Source organism: Phacochoerus africanus, chromosome 13 (genome assembly GCF_016906955.1).
Source record: "Phacochoerus africanus isolate WHEZ1 chromosome 13, ROS_Pafr_v1, whole genome shotgun sequence".
Classification (NCBI taxonomy): Eukaryota; Metazoa; Chordata; class Mammalia; order Artiodactyla; family Suidae; genus Phacochoerus; species Phacochoerus africanus.
Genome location: NC_062556.1, coordinates 5,085,816 through 5,111,263, shown reverse-complemented (window position 1 = coordinate 5,111,263; position 25,448 = coordinate 5,085,816). Strand labels below are relative to the sequence as shown.

General features: G+C 45.4%; 1 protein-coding gene across 1 annotated transcript in view; it reads right to left on the bottom strand.

Annotated features, from left to right (window-relative positions):
* Positions 1 to 1,318: 1,318 nt before the first annotated feature.
* POLR1D (RNA polymerase I and III subunit D) overlaps positions 1,319 to 25,448 on the bottom strand; it is a 45,037-nt gene continuing 20,907 nt past the window's right edge. The window contains exons 2-3 of the mRNA XM_047756413.1: positions 20,810 to 20,884; positions 1,319 to 1,965 (exon numbers count right to left, since the gene is read on the bottom strand). Of these exons, the coding sequence (XP_047612369.1) occupies positions 1,704 to 1,965; positions 20,810 to 20,884 (337 nt within the window). The 3' untranslated portion in view covers positions 1,319 to 1,703. The remainder of the gene's footprint in view (positions 1,966 to 20,809; positions 20,885 to 25,448) is intronic.

Here is a 25,448-nt window from a genome sequence, read left to right as displayed (position 1 = left end):
ATCTGAGACCTACACTGCAGCTTGTGGCAAAGCAGATCCTTAACCCACTGAGCGAGGCCAGGGATCCACCCTGGATCCTCATAGAGATTAGTCCGGTTGGTAACCCCCTGAGCCACCACAGGAACTCCCCGGGGCAGTGGTTTTGAGGGAAATGGTTGTGTGGAACGCTCGTCCTGTAACGTGACCGAGAAAGGTGATTAAGCTAAACCGCTTCCTTCTGAGCGGAAGGACGTGCTCGTGAGAGGCACCCCCTTTTCAAGAATGAACTAGCCAGTTTGCTCTAACTACAGAGCAGAGACAGGTGATTCAACTGTATCTCACTTTATCACAAGAATTTTTAAAAACCATGCCTCTGTGCTTTTCCTAATAGACACCTGAATACAAAGCATTTCAAATTTAAAACAAACACTAGATTTGGACAAACTCCTATGAACCAAATGATTGAAAGGAAAGGATGTTCTTACTCCATCTGGAGGAGTTGTAAGCAGAGAGGGGGTGCAGAGAGCAGGGAAGCTCTGCGTTTGGACCCCTGAGCTTCGGGCTCAGAGCAGACACCCAGCAGGTGTGGCAGCCTGGTGGCGGGGTGGGGGTGGGGAGCAGAACGCCTTCCTTCCGGCTTTGCTATCAAGTCCCCAAAGCTCACTTTGCTCTCCATGTGCTCCTTTCTAGCATGTGGGACAGGGGCTGCCAGGCAGATCAGATGCTTTGGAAGATGGGGGCGGGGTGGTTACGGACAGATTCCTCCTAGCTGCTTCTTCCTTTTGTGGATGGGCGAAGGGTGCTTGGAGAGATACTTTCTGGAGTGTGAAAGGCAGAATATAGGCAGAATATAGGTCTGAAAGGACTGTAATTGTTCAGTCACACTGATATTGACAAACAGAAAAGGCGTCATAAACACTTTTATTTAAAATTCAGATTTCTGAAACTATACTAAGGATGGTATGATAGGTCTTTAGCTAAATAAGACGTAGCAGGAGAATAATGTGCATTTTAACTTTGGAAGGTTCTTTTTAAAGCACCACTTAAAATGTACATTATCCCCCCCCCCAACTTAAATATAGAAAAATTGTTCTCTCTCAGGAATGAGTTTGAGGATGCACAGAGGAACAGCAGAGCTGATTTTTAAGAGCTGGTTATTGAGAGGGAGCACTCAATTCACAGGAATTTTGAGGTTTTCCTACACTGTTCACTTACAGGACAGCAGTACAGGCTTGTCAGGGTGTCTTGATAGATTTCTAGCCCACCGAGGGCTACGGCTTTTCATAAATGTGATTATTGGCCAGATTCCTAACACTTAAATTTGTCGCCCTGGATAGTATAGATTTTACAACTCTTTATTTTTTGAGAAACATTGAGAAATGACCACAAGTTGCAGCACATCCAAACAAACAAACAACCCCCCCAAAAAAACCCCAAACAAACAGAAAAGTGGAACTAGTTTTAACAATCTCTGAAAACGTTTAAGTTCTAGCTTTATTTTGAAGCCAGCTCCCAAAGTAGAATGGAAACAATACCCAGGGCTATTGCCCCGCCGCCGAGGCAACCTGAACTCGCCGCCGGGGCACCTGCAGAGCACGAGCCTCGGCGACGCGCTGCTGCAGCCGGGACGTCCCGCGTGGGCGGCCGCGCGGCCGCGGGCAGGTCCTCGCCGGGGTCTCTGCACCCCGGGCCGGGGGCGGGGACGCCCGAGCCCTCGCCCCGCCTCACCGCGTGTGGGAGCGCGGCTGCGGCTTCTCCTGGCCCCGCTTCCCCGGGGAGCGGCGGGCAGCGCCTCCTGCCCGGCAGCCCGGCTTGTACGGATGCGGTCTGTGCTTCTGCCGGCCTTCCTCCTTCTGGCTCTGGCTTTTCGCAGGCTCCGCACTGGCCTCTTTGGGTTCGTGGTCTTGCTCCTTGTGGGACGGCAGAGTGTTCTTAATTGTGTTAATGAGAAATCTCTTATTGGTACCAGCAAGAGGACACTTCATCCTGGGGGGAAACAGGACAGGCACACATCAAACACCGACTCCAGAGCTGAGCCCACGGATCAGCAAAGAAAGCGGCTTCCACAGAAGCAAGTTTCCCGACTTGTGAGCTTCCCTTGCATGCCACCTAGTGTAAACTCCGAGTACAGGGCAAGGAGCGCCTCGGAGACCCGCGGGCCCTTCTCCCAAGACTTCAGTGGAGACGAGCCCCATCCCTGCCAGAGGGTGTGTACAGGTACTGACCACAGCGCCAACTGCCTGAGTCGTTTAATAGTATCTCCTTACACCCCAAGTCCCTGATTTGACTGTCATCCGCATTTCGAGTTAAATTTTGTGGTGGCTTGTTTTTAAATATCAAAGAGCAAAAATAAGTCCCTCCCGGAGGAAACGAGCTACTGTAGAAACAGAAGCTGTCTAAAGACTCCATGAGGCTGCAGTAACCTCCTTTCACCCTCTGAAAGGCTCACACTTTCTGCTCTGAGACCTTGTGTTGAGTCTGCGTTGCCAGCGAGCCTTTTCCCACGTCCACCCCGAGGGAGGTTCTGTGCTGCATCTGTTTCAGTGGTGTCATGATTCAAGTTCACCCGGAAGGAAGGGTGCAACCAGGCACAGCATAATTTACATGCTTTGCTCTGCTTGCACACTCAGGGTGTTTGATTTTTCAGGTGTAGTAAATCTTTCATTTTAGGAAAGACAACCCCAGACAAATAAAACCTGAATATTTCTCTTGGCCTTGAGCCATCTGCCTGTACGCAGGGCTATTTTAGGAGGATGCTGATCCCGCAGATGGTGTTACTCAGGGTGGCTGCTGTTGAACAAAAGTGAAGGTAGGCGTCCGTGATCTCCGTGCCTGTATCAAACTGCGATTCAAGGTGAATCCCACATAACACAGACACACACTGCAGTGACTTTCTGGCCTGCCCTCGTGGGGGAGAGACCAAACTGCTCACCAGCCTAGTGCCCCGTGTTCCGAGGTCAGGCCCCCTCAGGCAACCAGAACGGCACTGAATCTGGAAGGAAAAGGAGGAGGAGAAAGACAAGAAAATGTCTCCTGCTGCAAATAAGCTGTCTCACACCCAGCAGGTATCGGGTGTGGCAGGCGTGGGGCGCGGAGGGCTTCGACCCGACGTCAGGTGGTGGCGGCCCTGGGGGTTTGGTTTGCTTTCCTTTTCCGGCTGGAGTTTAAAAGCCACAATGAATGAGGTGAGGAGCAAAGAAGAAAGGCAACAGCAAAAGAGCGGAGAAAATGCTCCTGCAAGGACGGGACACACACTGTTGGGCTCCCTGCAGTCCCCAGGGCTTCACTTGTCTTCCAGAAAAGTACAATGGCTTGATGCTGCCTCAGGCATGGCCAGGCATATGCCGAGGCATAGCCAGGTGTACCCTGCAGAGGTACAGCCCTAGGACCCTCTGTTCAGTTAGGAGGCCAGCCTTTTCCCTCGGTGACCAGGTTAGGTTATCACTGAATTCAGGCAGCGATGGGGTGACGACCCTTGAGCCACTGCATTGCAAACTTAGCAAAAAATCAAGAGAGCAGGACGCACTGGTGTGTTACAGCAAACACAACCTCAGTAGCCTGCGAGAGGAGACTGCCCTTCATTGTGGAACAAAAGAGCAGGAAAAGCCGAGTGCCCCTCTCTGCCAGCTCTGGCTCAGGCTTCCTGCGGGACCACCATCTCTCCTGGGCATGGCGGGCCAGCCGGGGAAAGCCAGCCGGCTCCAGAAGAACCGTTTTTAGTGCAGTGGCTCATCAGGGCTGGAAAAACTGCTCAGCTCCTCTCTGGAATAAATGAGTAAGGAAGGGGATTATTGCCAGGCGGCGCAATAACCCAGGATCTTAAAACAAAACCTTTGGAAACTCCTGGTGAATTGGACGTGTTTCACCACCTTCCACGTGAGACCGTCTTTAATACCACGTGTGCGCCTGAGATGGAGTGAGGTCGTCTTCAGCTGGAAAACTGCAGGCTTCGTGCTGAGAGGGGGCCGTGTGTCAGAGGAGGTGTCCTGGCTTCCTGCTGCATGTGTAACCCATCGATTCAACATGGGCACCAAAAGAGCTATTCTTTTTTTTTTTTTTTTTTTGGTCTTTTTAGGGCCACACCTGTGGCATATGGAGGTTCCCAGGCTAGGGGTCTAGTCGGAGCTGTAGCTGCTGGCCTACAGCACAGCCACAGCAACGCCAGATCCTTAACCCGCTGAGCAAGGCCAGGGATCAAACCTGCATCCTCATGGATGCTCGTGAGATTCATTTCCGCTGAGCCATGATGGGAACTCCCCCATCTCCAGCATCAAGCCAGTGTACTTTCCTGGAAGACAAGCAAAGCCCTGGGGGCTGCAGGGAGCCCAACAGTGTGTGTCCTGTCCTTGCAGAAGCGTTTTCTCTTTGCTGTTGCCTTTCTTCTTTGCTCCTCATCTCATTCACTGCGGTTTTAAACTCCAGCCGGAAAAGGAAAGCAAACCAAACCCCCAGGGCCGCCACCACCTGACGTCGGGCTGCATCCACCACACCCCACGTCCTTTCCCTCTAGTCAGATTTGTTTCCACTGAGCCACGATGGGAGCTCCAAAAGAGCTATTCTAGAATGAGATGGTTTTCTAGAAGAAAGTCCACAAGAAAACTGGCTTTGACATCTCTTTAACATCAGAGATGCCAGTGTTTGGAGGAAAAAAACCAAAACATCAGAGGTGCAACTTTTAATGCTGGCTGTGCCTGGGGCTCTATTCAAGGTGAAACGTGGAGGATGGCTTGGCGAGAACTCGGTTTTCTTGGAGTGGGGTATGAAAGCGACTCTTTCCAAGCATGTTGGTGCAGGACGCATCTTAGAGATGAAGAAAAGTGCCCGCCCACACGCATTAATGAATGGGGGAGGGCAGTGAGATGGGGGGGCAGTTGCGGGCGACTGAAGGGGCATATGTAGTAAATGGCTCCACACACGGGAGTTAAGAGACGGAGCGTGAGGCTGAGGAGCTCACTGGCAGGGCCGGCTCAGGCCTATAATGTGGCCATCAACTCACCGCCAGCCAGTGGATTGCTGCAAACCCCGTGCAACACAGTTTATCCACGTGCTCTGGAGTCATGCGATCCACCAGACCGAGCCCTGGGCCTGGTAAATCATCTTCCGTTGCCTCTCGTCTTTTAATAGTGGATAATAATGGAGACGGTTTTGGAGGCTTGGATGCAGCTCAGAGGGTGAGAGCATGCGCTCAGGACAATGCCCGATGCCTGACAAGCACCTGGTAAAGCGTAGCCCTTTAGCCTCAGTAAAACGTGTCCTACTCCCACAGCCGAATTAGCTTGGGGCCAAGGGAAAGTTACATCAGTTTTCTCTTTGTAAATGGAAGTAACAGAGCGCCTCCCTGTTGCGAGGATTTAAGGAGATGGTGTCTGGAGCGCCTCACACAGTGCCTGGCACGTAGTCAATCTCCGGTGAGCGGTACCTACCGACCTATGATTTCATACGCATGTTCTCAAATTAAAAAATCTCTGAAAACCAAGTTCTTTGTTTGACACCCTCAACTCATGAGGCAGTCACACCCGACCTGTCTAACCTGAGGCTGGGCACCGTGTCTAGTCTGAGGCCCGCGTCGGGCAGGCATTCCTGTGCCTTGCTGATGAAACGGGAACACGTTCCACCAGCACCATGGCAGGCGTTGGTTGTGTGCGCCGTCTGTGCTGGAGTGCCCTTCTAAAGCGTGGAGATAGTTAACTAGAAACGTCCCCGGATCCGAGGGCTTTAACTCAAGGGCTTGGGAATCTGTATTATTAGCTCTCTCATGATGAAAAAGAATATATGCAGCCCTCAAGTCAATCTATCAGGGATTTGTCCATGATGGAAATGCAAGACTACTAAGTCTCAAGCCACCTAGGATGATAAGTTAATCAAGAACGGACTATCTGATGTTTTTCAATGAAAAAAAAAAAAAAAAAAAGACTTAAAAAAAAAAGACCACCCTGAGCCATACCAAAAAACCCTAATAAGATGTTTTACAGAAATGTTCATAAAAATGGCTAAGCTTGTATGTGAGCACATTTCACCTTCCAGGCCATCTCCATTGGTAACATGGTCAGTGGGCTGCTGGGTATCCCTCTGAGCGTATCGTCTGCATTTCCCAATGGCCTGTGAACTGTGTACAGGTGGTTCTCAGGTAGGACACTGGAGGCTCGAGCGAGCAGGGGGTCTCGGAGGTCCCTTCCCCCCTGGAGACTGTCCCCTCGCTCGTGTCTGTGAGCTGACCTCCTTTCCTCCATGGCCTTCCCGACACGGCGCTCCGTCTTGCTGTTTCTCAGCCCTCCTTTAGAGCCATGCCCCACGTATTTGAGGTGGCATGATAAGCTGGCATCAGATCCTCCACCGTCCTAAAACCTTTTTTGGATGGAGTTAAAAGCCCCACCCCACCCCAACGGGGACACAGGCCAGGTTGCTGGGTGTGGCTGCACCGGCTGTCACTGGCTGGGCCCAGGTTCGTGGCGTGGGGACACAGGAGGCCGCGGGCCACACAGCCTCTTCCTGTGTGGAGCTCTGACCCACACAATGTTGACGTCCTTCCCCAGCCAGCTAGCTTTTCCTTTCGAATGTAGAAACTTGTACTCGCTGGGAAGAGCCTGCTTTATTAAGGTGCTAACAACAGAAATGGACACAAAACTCTAAACAGAATGAGACTGGTTAAAATGCTTTGCAAAGTACCCTGGCAGGGCTGTCAGACTCAGGACCGGCGCTCTGTCCATGTGAAGCCTGAAAGTGAAGCCGTTTCCCCTACTTGCAGCGCCGTCAGCACAGAAGCTGAGATGAAGGGTCCTGCCTGCCACAGGAGCGGCTACAATGGATGGATCGAGGCCGGGACTGTAAGCTTTTCAGCTTGCATTCCCTTTTTCCTGAGTAGGAACGTGGTGTGATGCAGTTTGCAAAAATAAGGCACTTGCTCCCCACAGTTAGCGCCCTCAACCTCTGAAAAACATGGACCCACCAAACCTAGAGAACAGGAGGGGATGACAAAGGTAGTATTTTTTTTTCCCCTGATTTTAATACTTGCGTCTCTCTGCTGCTGAAGGACAGAAGTAGTAATATCTAACATTCTACAGATTTAGACCTGCCACTTTGGTTTCTAAAAGTTTCAAGTGGTGCAGCAGAAACGAATCCAACTAGGAACCATGAGGTTGCGGGTTTGATCCCTGGCCTTGCTCAGTGGGTTAAGGATCTGGCGTTGCCGTGAGCTATGGTGTAGGTTGCAGACGTGGCTCAGATCTGTTGCTGTACTGTGGTAGGCCGGCAGCTGTAGTTCCGATTCAACCCCTAGCCTGGGAACCTGCATTTGCCATGGGAGCAGCCCTAAAAAGCAAGAAAAAAATTCAGTCTTGATACCATAGTTGATGACAACGCATCTTGTTTAATGCACCATCACCACACACGCTGCTATGGTTTATAATTTGGCAGTCAAATGCCTCAGCATGAGGCCACCTGAGGAGTTCTTTCATCACATTATAATCCCCATTACTACACTCTTAATCCTTAATTACTCTGCATACGATACTCCCAAGGCCCAAGGTAGGTTTTCAGTACACTCCGTCGCCAACACTACTCCTGGAAGTAATGAAAAATCGTTGCCATGTATGTATATAAAAGGCTGTAATAATTTTTAAAAATAAGAATCTTTCATGTATAAGGCATTGTGCCAGGTCCTGTGGCAAAAATAGACACCAGACTATCTGTGTGTGTGTATGCTGTTTAGGAGAAGCTGCCAAGAGGGACAGAAGGGGTGACGAGGCGAGGGTCAGGGCGAGGGTCAGAGCGGTGGTGTGAGTAGCGGTGCCAGGAGTGGATGGCTGGGCACCACCCTTTGCCTCCTGCCCCCGTAGCAGCACGGGTCATCCTCAATGCTGTGACCAGGGACAGCTCGTTCAGGGCCCCCTGATCCACTTTCACAACTGGCCAGGAAGGGGGTGCGCATGGGAGGCAGAGGCGGGCAGCAGGGCGTGTGTCTGCTGACAGGTCACCCTTGAGAGGCAGCAGAGCCTTGAGCTGAGACAAGAAGAGTCTGGGGCGGTCAGCAGGGACCCAGCTGGGGTCTCGGGAAACCTCTTGGGCCCCTCAGTCTCTCTCTGGAAAGCAAAGGCCGTGGACCTCTGTGCCCTGAAATCCTGCCGGGCCTCCCCACTGCCGCTGGTCCCGCACGCCACCTGGCGCTCACCGGCCCACCTGTCAGGCGCCAGCGCCCAAACAACTCTGAGGCCAGGAGGCTGAGTCGTCTTCACTGCTGCCTGTGTCTGGCCTCGCCACACCCCTCCGGGCCCGGAGTGAGTGTTCAAATGAATAAAAACCCCACGTGCCTGGGCGAAGCCTGGGGGATGATCTGCTTCTGGGTCATGGGAGGCTGATGCCACTCAGGTGGCAGAAAAGGTGGGTGGCCCGCCTTACCCACCAGACGGACCCCCAGCCAGACATCAGAGCCCAGACATCACCCCCTTAGAGCTGGGTGAAGAGAACCGAAGCATCACTTTCTGTCAGACTCCCTCGGGGACTTTCTGTACCGAAATAGGAGCCTTTCCAAGTATGAGGCCGAAGTCACAGGCACTCGAGGAGAGCATGACATCGGGCTGCGGCGCGTGTGGCCAGGATCAAAACTGCCCTGTAGACAGTGAAGCTGAGCACGTTTCTGAAATCTGCGCTTACAAACCCCTTTATGCTGCCTAGAAGGAGCTCATGTGGGCCGTGACGTCAGCTCCTCTGAGGCTCTGTCAGTTACGGCTTCTCGGAGATTCTTTTGCTGACATAAATCCAAGGAAGTACACAGCACCAAACGGCCTCTTTCTTTGTCGTAGAGAACTGGCATCCCGCCTGCATTTCTTGAGTTCAGCGGTCTCTGCTGCAGCTGCCCAACTCCCTCACCTCCTGTCTCTCTCAGGGAATATCCAAAGGAAAGCATAACGTCAGGCACTCTGGTGCTGTTTTAAATGTTAGAGCAAATGCAAAGATCTTCTAGCTGCTTGGAAAAGCCGACCTTCGCTAATAGGTGACCCGCTGTCTGCTCCTTTTAGGTTTCTGCCCACTTTCTTGGGACTCCTGTGGCTGCCCACCTGGCCACCTCTCTGCTCCTGGGAGGGGGTGGGACTGCTCCGAATTCTGCGGAGCAGGTCGGTGTCAGGCTTTTTATTTAATAAGTGGGGTTAGTACCGTGTTTTTCACATTTGTGTGCACTTCAGAAGCACCTGGGTATCTTTTTTTTAAAACTCCAAAGCTCAGGCCACACCCCAAACGAATGATCTTGGTTGGTGGGAGACAGGTGTGAGTATTTGTGGAAGCTCCTCAGGTGACTTCAGATGTGCACCTAAGTTTGGGAACCACTGGGTTTTTTACTCACACACACAGGTGGGTGCACACGCACTTATTTAAACAGATGTCAAACCGGATGTTCTGCCAGGAGGGCCGCGATGGCTGAGACATTCCTTGTCCCAGCACCGGGGCAGGCAAGTCTGGGCTTTCCTTGGGCCAGACCTCCGCTCAGAGCCCTCCCCGCGAGGTGAACTAGCTGCCTGTTCAGATGCGAGGAGAACAATTCCCAGTACTCATCAAGGCTGCCATGAAACTGGAGTTTGCAAACAAAAGGAAACGAAGGCTTTTGGAAAACTGCAAACTCAACATACTTCCATCACTTGAATGACTTTTCTGATGAGATGAGTGGTGATATTAACGAATGTGTTTTTAAAATGTTATATAACGAAATATGTCAGTGTTTGGAGGAATTTCATAACCCAGTGAACCAGGATTTTCCACATGACCAGCTGATGATGTCACAAAATCATGCATGAGGAGAAGGGCCGGTCAGGGTGCAAGGTAGACCAAGAAATTGTTCTAACAGCATATGAAAAGTCTACACTATTAAAAAGAATATTAAGAAACTACCACTTGTTGAGGTTACTTGCAAAGTTGTGATGCAGGATGAAAGAATACCACAATTCTCTGAAAAGGCTATTGAAATATTTCTTCCTTTCCAAATATATATCTGTGTGAGGTCAGAATCTCTTCATACACTTCAACCAAAATAGCATATTACCACAGATGGACTGCAGAGACAGATATAAAAATCTAGGTGTCTTTGATAAGCCAGACATTAAAGAGGTTTGCAAAAATATTAGTGCCACTGTCAAATATATCTAAATAGAAAATACAGCTATTTTTATTAAAACTATATTAACAATGTAACATGTTTATTGTTATTTTAAAAATAAATTCTCTAGGCGTTTCCGTTGTGGCTCAGTGGTTAGTGAATCTGACTAGGAACCATGAGGTTGCGGGTTTGATCCCTGGCCTTGCTCAGTGGGTTAAGGATCCGGCATTGTCGTGAGCTGTGGTGTAGGTTGCAGATGCGGCTTGGATCCTGCATTGCTGTGGCTCTGGTATAGGCCGGCGGCTACCGCTCCGATTCAACCCCTAGCCTGGGACCCTCCATGTGTTGCAGGAGCAGCCCTAGAAAAGGCAAAAAGACCAAAAAATAAAAATAAAAATAAAATAAAAATAAATTCTCTAAAATTGCTCAGTTTTAATTTATAACACAGTAAATGTCAATGGATATAACTCATGTAAAATAATACAGTAAATGTCAATTGATACAATCATGTAAAAAGCTCTGCGGGGTACTCCATACATTTTCAAGAGTGTAAAGGATCCCAAGACCAAAAAGTTTGAGAACCACTGTTACAAGACAATTGAAAAAAATGTCACCAGGAATTCTTGCCTTGTAGACGAATAGGAAAGCATAAGCTTCACATCCTCTTCTCATAGGATCTATCTTTTATGAATCCAGAGTCTCTAACATTGCCATTTTTTTGGTCCCTTTCAACATGCTTCTCTTCCTGTCATGGGACATGGCTGCTAGTTGTCCCCCAATATCCATTCTTTCTTTCTTCTATAACAAGCAAGAGACCTTCAGATTTTATCCGGCAGGCGACTGTCTGGGAAAAAAAGACTGAGGAGTGCCTGGCCTGGTAACTGGGTGTGGACATGAGATGAAATTCTGACCGGAAGTGGTGCACACAACTTCTGGGAGGTGTTTCCTCTTCTTCTTTTGCTGACTAAAATGTAGGAAAGATCATACCCTATGGTTTGGAAGTTTGGAAAACTGGAAGGAACCTGGGTCCTCAGTATACCTGTAGGGAGCCAGTGTAACTGATAGGATACCCAGAGAGTAGGTCAGTATCCTCCAAGCTCCAGCTCGCCTGTGCATATGGCAGCTCCTCCCGGGGAAGCAGTGCTGATGTTGACAGACTAGTTCTTTCACCCCCAGCAAGTTCGACCAAACCAGTAAGTGGCACTGTGGTTGTCAGGATAAATGACTTCTGCCGGATCAGCCTAGAAGCAAGTGACCTCCTTGACCACTCCTCACACAGCAGGAACCTGGACTTACCTACTTGTCAAGTCATCTGAATTTATGATTTAACTTCAGCTGAGTTTTTCACATAAGGTATTAGATTGGACCAATGACTGCTGTCAGCCAATCAAGGTCCTACCTTACACCAAAGCAGCCTGCCCCTACCAACATTTGTACTAGTCTAATTCACATTAGTAGAGGCACCTTATTTCTCCAAGGGCAGAGGAGGGCTGAAAGGAAGATAAGAGCAGTTTAAGAAGTAAGTATTGGTGAGGAATGTGAAGAAAATGTGCACTGTTGATAGGAATGTAAATTAGTACAGCCATTGCTTTTCCATAGCGAAGACAGCTTGGAGTTTCCTCAGAAAATTTAAAAACAGAACTACCATATGATTCAGCTCTTCCACTCCTGAGTATTTATCTGAAGAGAAGGAAAACATTAACTTGAAAAGATACAAAAGACCTGAATAGACTGTTTTCCAAAGAAGATAGACAGATGGCCAACAAACACATGAAAAAATGCTCAACATCGCTGATTATAAGAGAAATGCAAATCAAAACTACCATGAGATACCACCTCACACCAGTCAGAATGGCCATCATTAATAAATCCACAAATAGCAAGTGCTGGAGGGCTGTGGAGAAAAGGGAACCCTCCTGCACTGTTGGTGGGAATGTAAACTGGTACAGCCACTATGGAGAACAGTTTGGAGATACCTTAGAAATCTATACATAGAACTTCCATATGACCCCGCAATCCCACTCTTGGGCATCTATCCGGACAAAACTCTACTTATAAGAGACACACGCACCCGCATGTTCATTGCAGCACTATTCACAATAGCCAAGACATGGAAACAACCCAAATGTCCATCGACAGATGATTGGATTCGGAAGATGTGGTATATATACACAATGGAATACTACTCAGCCATCAAAAAGAATGACATCATGCCATTTGCAGCAACATGGATGGAGCTAGAGAATCTCATACTGAGTGAAATGAGCCAGAAAGACAAAGATGAATACCATATGATATCACTTATAACTGGAATCTAATATCCAGCACAAATGAACATCTCCTCAGAAAAGAAAATCATGGACTTGGAGAAGAGACTTGTGGCTGCCTGATGGGAGGGGGAGGGAGTGGGAGGGATCGGGAGCTTGGGCTTATCAGACACAACTCAGAATAGATTTACAAGGAGATCCTGCTGAATAGCATTGAGAACTTTGTCTAGATACTCATGTTGCAACAGAACAAAAGGTGGGGGAAAAATGTAATTGTAATGTATACATGTAAGGATAACCTGACCCCCTTGCTGTACAGTGGGAAAATAAAAAAAAAGAAAAAGAAAAAAAAGAAAAGATACAGGCACCCACATGTTCACTGCAGTATTATTTACAGCAACCAAGATATGGAAACAACTTAGGTGTCCATTAATGCATGAATGGATAAAGGATTACTGTGGCATAAATATGTAGTGGAATATTACGCAGGCATAAAAAGAATGAAATTTGCCGTTTGCAGCATAATTATCAGTGTGAGCTCCCCTGAGGCTGCCATTTTGGAAGAATTTGGCCACACCCATCAGGGCTGAGAAGCCCCAGGCCAGACAACAAACAGGGTGGGAACACAGCTCCACATATCAGCAAAGAGGCTGCCCCCAATCACACCCAGAGACAAAGCCCCACCCACCAGAGGGATAAGAATCAGCTCCACCTACCAGTGGGAAGGCACCAGTCCCTGCCATCAGGAAGCCCCTGTATCAATCACCTTCACCTACAAAGAGGCAGACACCAGAAGAAGGAGAGGCTACAACCCTCTAACCTGCTGAAAGGAGACCACACAAAAAGTTCTACAAAATAAAAAGTCAGAGAAACATGAGTCAGATGAAGGAACACGACAAAACCCCAGAAGAACAGCTAAACGAAGTGGTGATAGGATACCTGTCTGAAAAATACTTTAGAGTAATTCTAGTAAGGATGATCCAAGATTTCGGGAAAAAAATAGAGGCAAAGATCAATGAATTAGAAGAAACGTTTAAGAAAGGAATAGAAGATTTAAAGATTCAACAAGCAGAGATGATCAACACAATAACTGAAATAAAAAATTCACTAGAAGAAAACAATAGCACAATACGGGAGGCAGAAGAACAAAAAAGTGAGGTGGAAGACAGACTGGTGGAAATCACTGATGTGGAACAGAATAAAGAAAAAAGAATGAAAAGAATTGAGGACAATCTAAAAGAACTCTGGGACAACTTTAAATGCTCCAACATTCGCATTATAGGGGTGCAAGAAGGAGAAGTGAGAGATAAAGGGCCAGAGAAATTTTTTGAAGAAATAATAGCTGAAAACGACCCTAACATGGGAAAGGAATCACTCACTCAAATCCAGGAAGCACAACGAATACCATATAGAATAAACTCAAGGAGAAACACACCAAGACACATATTAATCAAACTGTCCAACATTAAAGTCAAAGAGCAAATATTGAAAGTAGTTAGGGAGAAGCAACAAATAACATACAAGGGAACCCCGATAAGGTTATCAGCTGATTTTTCAGCAGAAACTCTGCAGGCCAGAAGGGAGTGGCATGATATACTTAAAGTGATGACAGAAAAAAACATGCAGCCAAGATTACTCTACCTAGCAAGGCTTTCTTTCAGATTTGAAGGAGAAGTCAGAACCTTTACAGACAAGCAAAGGCTAAAAGAATTCAGTGCCACCAAACCAGCTTTACAACAAATATTAAATGAACTTCTCTAGGCAGAAAGAAAAGGCCACAACTGGAAAGAAGAAAATTACAAATGAGGAGGCTCACCAGTAAAGGCAAACATTAGTAAAGGTAGGAAATCATCCACACAAATATGCCACCAGCAGTTGTGAAAAGAGGACAGTACAAATGCAGGATCCTGGAAATGCATTTGCAATTAAGAGACCAGCAACTTAAAGCAATCTTGTGTGTATATATAGACTCCTATATCAAAACCTCAAGGTTACCACAAACCAAAAATCTGCAGTAGATGCAAGTCAAACACAACACTAAAGATAGTCATCAAACTACAAGAGAACAAAAGGGAAGAAAAAAGGCCAAGAGATAAAGGGCCAGGGAAAATCGACAAAAACAAATCCAAAACAATTAACAAAAGGCAATAAGAACATACATATCAGGAGTTCCCGTCGTGGCGCAGTGGTTAACGAATCCGACTAGAAACCATGAGGTTGCGGGTTCGGTCCCTGCCCTTGCTCAGTGGGTTAACGATCCGGCTTTGCCCTGAGCTGTGGTGTAGGTCGCAGATGCGACTCGGATCCCGCGTTGCTGTGGCTCTGGAGTAGGCCGGGGGCTGCAGCTCTGATTCGACCCCTAGCCTGGGAACCTCCATATGCCGCGGGAGCGGCCCAAGAAATAGCAACAACAACAACAACAACAAAAGACAAAAGACAAAAAAAAAAAAGAACATACATATCAATAATCACCTTAAATGTAAATGGACTAAATGCTCCAACCAAAAGACATAGACTGGCTGAATGGATACAAAAACAAGACCCATATAAATGCTGTATAAAGAAGGTGTGGTACACAAGCACACCCACAATGGAATATTATTCAGCCATAAAAAGGAATAAAATAATGCCATTTGCAGCAACATGGATGGGACCTGGAGATACTAAGTGAAGTTAGGCAGTGAAAAACAAACATCACATGATATCATTTATATGTGGAATCTAAAGAAAAGACAGAAATGAATTTATTGCAGAACAGACTCACAGACTTTAAACAAACTTATGGTTACCAAAGGAGACAGGTGGGGTGGGGGAAGGGGTGGACTGGGGATTTGAGCTTGGCACATGTACACTGTATATTGAATGCCTGGCCAGTGGGGACCTGCTGTCAGCACAGGGAACTCTACACAATCAATATTCTGTGATAATCTATATGGGAAAAGAATCTAAAAAAGAATGGATGTGTGTATATGTGTAACTGAATCACTTTGTTGTATAGCAGAAATTATCACAACTTGTAAATCAACTCCAATAAAAATTTTTTAATATGGGAAAAAAAATCTGTTCCTCCTTACTTCCAACTAGGAAAAAAAAAAAGATGTACTCATTCATTTAAATACAATTTTATAATTTTTAAGGAGTTAAATCATAATTCTGTCATTGACAACTGAAATCTGTAACTGCAATTCAAAAATAGCAATGTCACATCCAAAAATTTTGTGGGATATTTTAAAATAGGGCATTTAAGTTTATACATGAAAACTGTATTTTAGGAAAAATTCATAGAAATGGTAGGAAATGACCATTCGATGAATATTCTTTGTCTGAAATTGGTACTGAAACTGATATTCATGCCATTGAACCTGCTACATTTGGAACATGTATTTTAGTTCAGACCAGTTAAATGGCACTTTACATGGCACCAAAAAACCCAAACAAACAAAGAAGCTAAGAGCAGATTTAACTAACATTTACTAACTGACTGCTCCATGCCAGGAGCCATGCTGAGTGTTTCCAAACATATAATCATCCAGTTTTTATAATCCTCCTCCTAGGAGGTTGATATTTTATTGAATCTAGAATGATTACCTGAGTTACATACAGACCCAGATCACAATGGATCATTTCATTTTACTATATCACTGTATCCATAAATACATCAGAATGCATTTCAAGAAGATAACAGCTTTAAAAAAAATAAACAGCCATACTGTTAGCAGACCTAAAAACATCACAATGACTTCCTTCATATCGTCACCCTGGTTTCAGTTAGTTTGGATAAGGATCCAACAAGGTGTACCCTTAAATGTGTCTCAAATCTATGAATTCGTAAGAGAGTCCTCCTCCTCTTCTCTTTGCATTTCATTTGTTAAACAGGGTTGTTTGTCCTATACAATCTCCTACTTTTTGGATTTTTGCGATTTTATCCCTAGAGTGTCATTTAGTATGTTCCTCTGACCTCTGTTTGCTACAAACCAGTAGTGCTCACTAGAGATGATCAGATTTGGGTTCAAGTTCTTAGCAAGAACTTGTGTCGTAAGGGGTAGTGTGCTGTTCCTATCTCATCTTTCTGTGATACAATAAAGACTGACCCATGAGTTCAGCTCTTGTCAGCCTGCCCACTCACCCAGGAAGGTCTCCATCTGCTTTTCACCTGACAGGTGTAGCAGCCATTGATGGTCTTTGCCTAGATCCAGTCCTGTCATTAGGGACTGCAGAAGAAGGAGCTTTTCATTTTTAAATCAGTTTTACCAAGGTATGGTGCATACAGGATAACATTCATCCTTTTAGGCAGATAGTGTCATGAGTTCTGGCAAATTGTGTAGTCACGCAATTAGCACAGCAGTCAAGAGAGAACATGCTCATCACCCAGAAAAGCTCTGTGGTACCCGCAGGCCCTCTACCCCCACCCCCTGGCCACCAGGGATGAGTTTTCTGTCCCTGTGGTTCTGGCTTTCCTAGAATGTCATATAAACGGAATCTTACACGGTGTAATGTTTTCGGTCTGGGCGTAATGCTTCTGAGATTGCTCCATGCAGTGTCTATCAGCAGTTCTGCCCCTTTTTGTTCCTGATTAGGAGGGAATAGATGGATTTAACCACAACTGTCTCCAGTCATCAGCTTGTGGGCATTTTGGTTGTTTCCAGTTTTGAGCTATCATGAATGCAGCTGCTAGGAACATTACAGGTGTTTGTGTGGTTGACTCTCTGCTAGGTGGTTAGAGGAATTCTGTATGGTGAGTGGATATTTATAAGAAACTGCCAATTGTTTTTCAAAGTGGCTGTGTGATGTTGCGTTTTTCACCAACAATGTGTGAGCATTCTAGCTGCTGCAAATCCTTCTCTTTATTGGGTGCTGTGACTTTTTTATTTCAGCCAGTCTAGTGCATGTGTAGTGAATAACTAACTGTGGTTTTAATTTCCATTTTCCTGATAACTAATGATTCGAGCATCTTTTCATATGCTTATTGGCCAATTTGGTATCATTTTTGGTGAAGTGTTAATTCAAATCTTTTGTCCATTTTAAATTAGATTGCTTGTCTTACAGTTGGGTTGTTAAGAATTCAAGTAATGATAATCTTATTCCATAGTCCTAACAGTTGCAATCCTATAAGGATGTTTTCTTTCATCAATTATTTTGTAACTTTGAAGTATAATTTGTACAAGGAACAGGATAAATGCTTGATTCTTCCTCAGTATTTACCAGTTATAAATAATGATTTGGTCCCTTAGCATGATCCAAAAGTGACAACTAAGTTTCTCGATGTGACTATTGTTAGGACCTTATGGATTTAAAAAAATTTGTATTGAAATATAGTTGATTTACAGTGTTGTGTTCATTTCTCCTGGAAACACACACACAAACACATACGTGTGTGTGTATATATATTTGTGTGTGTGCATATACATGTATACATATTCTTTTCCATATGGTTTACTACAGGATATTGAATATAGTTCCCTGTGCTAAACAGTAGGACCTTGTTTTACTCATCCTGTACATACTAGTTTGCATCTGCTAACGCTCGATCCTTCCCCCTCTCTCCTCCCCCTTCCCCTTGGCAACCAGAAGTCTATTCTTTACGTCTTTGAGTCTGTTTGGTAGATATGTTCATTTGTGTCATATTTTATAGTCCACATATAAGTGATATCATGTGGTATTTGTCATTCTCTTTCTGACTTACTTTGGTGTATTATGGTAATCTCAATCCATCCATGTTGCTGTAAATGGCATTATTTCATTCTTTTTTATGACTTGAGTAATATTCCATTGTACATATGTGCCTACACACTTATTTATTTTTATTTTTTGCTTTCTAGGGCTACACCTGCAGCATATGGAAATTCCCAGTCTAGGGGTCAAATTGGAGGTGCCGCCGTTGGCCTACACCACAGCCACAGCACACCAGATCCTTAACCCACTGAGCAAGGCCAGGGATCGAACCTGAGTCCTCATGGATGCTAGTCGGGTTCTTAACCCACTGAGCCACAATGGGAACTCACACATCTTCTTTATCCATTCACCTGTTGATGGACATTTAGGCTGCTTCCATGTCTTGGCTACTGTGAATAGCCATGCTTCTGTGAACATAGTGGGTGGATGTATCTTTCCGAATTATAGTTTTGTTCGGGTGTATGTCCAGGAGTAGGACTGCTAAATCATATGGCGCCTCTATGTTTAGTTTTTTGAGGACACTCCATACTGTTTTCCATAGTGGCCGCAGCAATTTACATTCCCACCAACAGTGTAAGAGGGTTCCCTTTTCTCCGTACTTTCCAGCATTTATTATTTGTAGACTTTCTGATGAGACCACCTGACAGGTGTGACCATCTGCATTCCCCTAGAAATCAGCGATGATGAGCGCCTCTCCATGTGCCTTTGGCCCTTTGTATGTGGTCTTTGGAGAAGTGGCCTTGTGGATTTCATCACATTGTAGGGATCACAGTCATTATAGCTTTGTTCTTTTTGATGTCTAAATTGTCCCATCTTTGACTGGTAGGAGGCCTTTCAGGTTGGCCCCCGAGTCTTTGGGATGTCACTACAGTAGCCTTTGCCAGTTTCTTTTACTTTCTGCTCTAAGGTATTCTGTCTCCTTTTTTTTTTTTTTTTTTTTTTGCCATGCCTGTGTCATATGCAAGTTCCCAGCCAGGGATCGAATCTGGGCCACTGCGGTGACAATGCCAGATCCTTAACCTGCTGTGCCATAAGGGAACTCCTACTGTGGCTCCTCTAATATGTTCCCTGACTGTGCAGTAAACAGTTTGGCCTTCCCACAGAGAGCTCGGACTTCTGGGAGGTGATCTCACTTCTGGGAGTTAACTCACACCTGGTACAAACACTCTGATAGACACACCCATCTTTGCTCAGGGTGGGGCTAGCCACCCCTGATGGTCCTAGAGGGAGGGCTGGCCGTGCCAGAGAGAAACCAGGATGTATCTAGGATGGGGTCTGGCATGTTGTGTTGGTCAACCCGCAGACTGAGATCAACCATGTAAGCAGCGGATCAACCAGCCATGCCTAAGCAGTGGAACTCCACTAAAAACTTTGAACGCGGAGGCTCGGCTGAGCGTCCCTGGTTGGCAGTGTGGCACGTGCACTGTCCTGTGTTGATGCTGGGAGCTTAGAGTGTCCCGCCATGGGGAGTGGACCATGGCTACTTTGTGTCTGGATCCTTCCCAGGCCATGCCCGGTGCACTTATTATGTTTTGGCTGATTTTAATCTGCATCCTTCCCCTGTAATAATTATACTTCACACCATAAGTAAAATAACTTTCTGTGAATTGTATGCATTCTTCTAGTGAGGTTCTGAAGCTGAGGGTAGTTGTGGGAACTCCCTGAACTTGCAAGAAGTGAGGGCAGTGGTGGAGACCGCGACATCTAGCTTGCGGTTTGGCTGACTCCAGGCTCTGCAGTCACTTCTTTCTCTGAGGCAGGGTATTTATGTCTCACAATGGTGCTTAAAGAGCTCATGCTACTGGGTGGATGGTCACTGATTCTAGGACTTTTCTGTGAACAGAGCTAGAAAACCATCTCCCTCTTTTAGAAAATCTAGCACAATTTCATTCTATTTCCAATTAAAATTTAGGATTACAGATTTTTATATCTTTGATTTTATATTTGTATCTTTCATATTGAAAACGTGGGTGTCTATAGCAAATAAACAGTTACTTACTTGCTTTAGCCTACCTACCACATAATGTTTTCAGAAGAACAGTATCAGCTTTGTTAACAGTGTGACGACTGAAATCAAGTTAGGATTTCTTTCTAGTTCTTTTTGGTCTTTTGGAAATAAGAGTCAAATTTCAGATCACCTGAAATTGTTCTCCATCTGTGGCTAAGCCATCCACTAAATGGCTTATTGAAGTCCATTTACTTTATTTTGCTTGATTTTTAGGAATTGCCTTTTCCCTCAATTTCTTTAGCTCTGACTTAATCTTGTTTTATATTTGATGTAAATCCTATGCGTGCTTCTAAGAGTGACATCCAGACACACATAGATTCTACTTCTGTCCCATTTTTACACTTTACACTTTTTAACGGCCCATAGTGAATTTTAAGTTGTAGTTAAAAGATCTAAATTAGCATATTTATTGGATGCAAATGCTATTGCTAAAGTCATGCTTAGATGAGTGGACTGGATTCTTAAGGTTAAATTCTTCCTTTATTTGTATTAGGTTTTAGCAAGCTCTATTTTGTGTAAAAACTGCAAAGGTGAACTTGCGTTCTACGCAGCTGAACTGTCACAAAATCAAAGCACTTAGAATTTTTAGAAATAAATTTTAACTTCCTAAGGACTATAATTAAAAAATTCTTAAACCGTGACCACTGCTGTAATATCACTCTCACCCGGGGGGGCTTTGGAGGTAGTCATGCCTGTATCTCTGGGGACTTGTGGACCAAAGGCGTGAAGACACCACGACAAGTGTTCTCTTTAATATATGCATCTTTAAGTTTTAAGGAAGATGACTCTAGGACTTACCAACCCATAGGTCCCATTGTTTCTGCCCTCGTCTTTCCACGTTTTGCCTCTTTAAGTAGTTCTTCTATTGCTTTCCTGGTGGGAAAAGGAAAAAGTCTGAGAGTCACCGCACTAAATTCTGAAGATCAATTTATTCCACATATGTGACCCTGGGAAAGGAAGAGCTTTTTGAAGCATAAAATTTCAAAATTGGGAGAGAAACTTAAAAAGTGTTTTTAAGTGGTTGATAGTTTTGAACACATAAAAATTAAAAAAACCTTTTCTATAAAGAAGAAAAGCACTGAAAATTGAAGGCAAATGAGGTCCATGTTAAAATGTTCAAATGCACTGTTACACTAAGAAAAATTTATGTCTGCTGATCAGCTGACGAGGGTAGAGGAAGGGACACTGGCCAACAAGGACTGACACTGCGGTGACGTTTCTGGAGGACAGTTCGCAACGTGACACAGAACCTCAGAAGTAAAACCTGTGCCTTGACCTAAAAGAAGTACCTAAACCTATATGTATAAGGCTACTCAGTCCACCCTTGTTAACAACTGAAGAAAAGCAATGGAAAACTTAAATGTTTACTAAAACCCGATCGGTGAAACGCATCCTGACATATCCACATGGTGGGCGATCAGGCAGTCATTAAAAATGACACAGAAAGGCATTCACAGCTTACTATGTATATGAATCTGGGTACAAAAGAGTGTGTACAGGAGAATTTTATTTCAAATTTATTTTCATGTGTATATGGCACAGGGAAACACTTGGAGGGATGTTATCAAAATGGCAAGATGAGTTTTGGGGTCATGAAAAATTTTTATGTTTGCTTCTCTGCATATTCTATTTTTTCTAGAATAAATCTATATTATTTGTGTAATTTTTAGAAAGAGATTTTTAAAAAAGAACAGTAAATACATTTATCACCCAAACTCCAAGACTTCACTGTGTACAAGATGCTGTGCCAGGTGCTGGGGGTAGTAAGCTAGGAAGGCGGTCATCCTTGCCTTTAATGTCACCTCTGCTACGCCCACAACGAAGTTCAGGGAAAGAGAGGAATGATGCGGAAGACAAATATAACTCAAACACAACTGGGAAGCGAATCCAAAGTTTGAAACTGGATAATTATATATTGATTCTATAATCAAACACTTAACCACACTATTATACTACTACTCTCGGTACTATTCCCACAGTCCTTACCATTCTGTTAGCTTCTAAGAATGTTTTATTTTATATTGACTCATTCTATCAACAGGCACATAGCTTAAAGAGAAAAAGACGATTTAAAGACTTAAGAGTGAACTACAGCAGTCTTCTGCATCATCCTTCCCTACCCACCAAAAAACCCAATCTCACCTCCTTTTTATCTGTTTCTCCTAGTATTTACATTTCTAACAGTATTCCTTCAAACTGTTTCACCACCCTCTTCGTCCTCAATAGATACGTCTGGCTCTTTTTCTATAACTTACACATTTTTTTCCCCATTACACCTGCAACATATGGAAGTTGCCAGGCCAGAGACCAAACCAAGCCACAGCTGCAACCTGTACTACAACTGCAGCACTGCTGGATCCTTAGCCCTACTGCACCACAATGGGAACTCCAAACATATACATTTAAAAATCAACTATTAATAATGAGAGCTTTAAGAAATGTCATTTCAGCTCACTCAGCAGATGGATACTTTCCGATCCACCCTGGGAGGGCCCACTGACAGGCGGATGAGAAACCAAAACCCTGGAGTTCCCACTGTGACTCAGCGGGTTAAGAAACTGACATAGTGTCCATGAGGTTGTGGGTTTGATCCCTGCCCTCACTCTGTGGGTTAAGGATCCAGTGTTGCCACAAGTTGGGATGTAGGTGACAGACGCGGCTTGGATCAGGCGCGGCTGTGGCTTAGGCCTGTGACTCCACGCCGAGCCTTGAGCTTCCATATGCTGCAGGTAAAACAAAGGAAACCCTGGCCAGTTTGCCCATTTCCTACCACTGGACGCAGTCAGGCCGGGCCTCACAGCCCAGCCTCCTGGTGCACGTGATCCCCACGTAGCCTTCTTCCATCTCTTTGAAATAGTAACACAGCCTAGTGATGTGATCTCAGGGCTTTGCCTCATACAGTATTTCAGGGAAAACTGAGCCTATCTGCTCCCAAACAGAAGTCTTGTTCACCCTTATAGATGTAAGCAAAAAAATAAAATAAAATAAAAATTTTCCAAGTATGACCCCACCTTTCCACTAGAGTGAATGGGAGTTTTGGGGGGGGGGGGGGGACAGGAAATCAGTCAGCCCTGGGTCCACCCACATGTCCTCTCTCCTGACAACAGAAACAGTTAAAAGTCGTCAGGGGAAAAAACTTGCTTATGTATCCGTTACAAATAAACGAGAATGTGTTTCCCCATAAAAACTGTTCAAACCCTTGCCTAGCTTTCTGGACATGCCTGCAAAAGCCAGTCTGTGTCCTAGTACAGTTGAAAGACTCCATCGGGGAAGCAGTACTGGGTCAAGACCCCTGCTGCGAGGCTGAAGGCCTGTGCGAGGCACCGTCGAGGGAAGAGGATGAAGTCCGACTCGAATGCAGCCGTCATTTCTCTTGAAACTCTCCCCACTGCTGTCCTTAACTTTTCCTGCCAGGATCAAGGATGCCTTCTGATTTACAACCACCACAAAGAGAAAAGATGATATGAGTATGACAGAGAGGGCCGGGGGGAACCAGTCTCGGGGGACCAAAGAGCGAAGAGGCGGGGCGCAGACGGGCGGGGCCGGCCGCCGAGCCCACCCAGGGCGGGGGCGTATCGTTTGCGCAGCTCCTGTTGGTACCAGCTTCAGGGTTTACAAAGTGCTGTCCTATCGGAACACGCCAACAGAGTTATCACGACTGTGCTGGGGACATGGTACTCGGCTTACGATCAGAGAGCAGGAAGCAGGACAAAAACGAGACAAAAGGACCCGCGTGTAAAGCTACGTGCCTTCCCCCTTCCTGTTACACTTCCCATCTCCTGCACAAACATCTGCGCTCCAAGTCCCCGAGAAGCTGTTTCCTCCTCGTCATGAAGAGGCAGCAAATAAAGCCAGTGGGTCTGGGGGCTGCGGCGAAGGGGAGGGGGAAGGCCTGGCAGAACTGCCCCTGCTTCCTGGCTCACTCACAGAGGGCTGGGGAGGCAGATGGGTCGGGGGGCCGCTCTGTCTGTCCTAAGAGGGCAGACAGACTGCCTCCCAGCCCAAGCTCTGCACGAGCTCCTTCTGTGGGGCTTTACTCCTGGATAGGAAAACCGCGCTTCCAGCAACCATGGGTTCTGACAACGAAATCACAACATCACCTTCAAAATCGAAGGGAAGAAAATAGCAAGTCGGGTAGTTTTCCTCACCTCTGGCGCCTCTACTGTTTTCCCTGGAACTTGTGCTCGTGAATCCTTGGGTAAGGAAATAACCAAGCCAGTTTCTATGGCACAGCAACACAGAGGCAGATACTTCAACTGTCAAGGACTCTGAGACCCCAGCATCATGAAACAAGGTCGTTTTTAATGAGATCGTGAAACAGAAGTGTAAAGTGCAATTAAAATATAGGAAAAGAAAAAATTAAAAAAGCCATATATTTTTAAGTTTGTAAGAAAAATAAAAATAAATTAAAAGTAAAAAAAAAATAGGCAAAGCAAGCGGTAGGAGAATATGTTAGAATTAAGTACAAAGACGACGTGAACAATGAGAAAATTATCCAGACACACATTTAGGTGCCATAATTTTTGCACTTTGAGCCTTTTAACATCTTAACGGTTTCTTTGTACAAGTTCATTCTATTAGAATATACAGTTCGGTGCAAAGAAGAAGTCCAAGGAAGCCAAGTCATTAGGCAGACAGCTTTCTGGGCACAGGAACAAACGGCAATCAGTTTCCAGCGAACCATGTGTGTGTATCATCCACAGACAGTCTTCCATCCTGCTGCAGCTTCCTCGGGCCTGCCTGTTCGTTCCATTAGCCAGCTGGTACACGCTTAAGGAATGTCAACTGATCATACTAGCCGCTTAAATAAAACCCGAGGGGGAATGCAAATCTGGTGCAAAATCGTCTTAAAATCCAAAGTCAAACAAATTAGTTTTGAGTTAACTGGGTCTGTTCTTTCTTTTTACTCACATAAATGTACAGAGAAGGGGCAGCATGATATTTAAGGCAACTAAAATGAAACCCCAGAAATGAAATAATGAACATAAGAAAATGGGATTTTAAAAAAGTACCAGAGAAGGTAAATATCAAGTAATGACTCAAGAAGAGACATCATTCACACAAACTTTCTTGAGAAATGGTGAAGGAGAGTGTTACGGACTCAATGTTTGTATCCCCCCAAACCTACATGTTGAAATTCTAACCAATGGGATGCTGTTAGGACACTGACGTCATTTGGGCAATGACAGCTGTGATCTGACAACCTTAGTTGCGAAGTTTCTCTTTCAGAATCTGTCTCCTTGGTAGACCAGGCCCACCAGGGGGCAAATAAAGGCCCGTGTGCCATATTTCTGAATATTTAGAAGTTATGAAATAAGTTAAGAAAACCATTAAATAAAACATATTCAGGAGTTCCTGTTGTGGCTCAGCAGTAACGAACCCACCTAGTAGCCATGAGGATGCAGGCCCAATCCCTGGCCTCTTTGCCGTGAGCTTC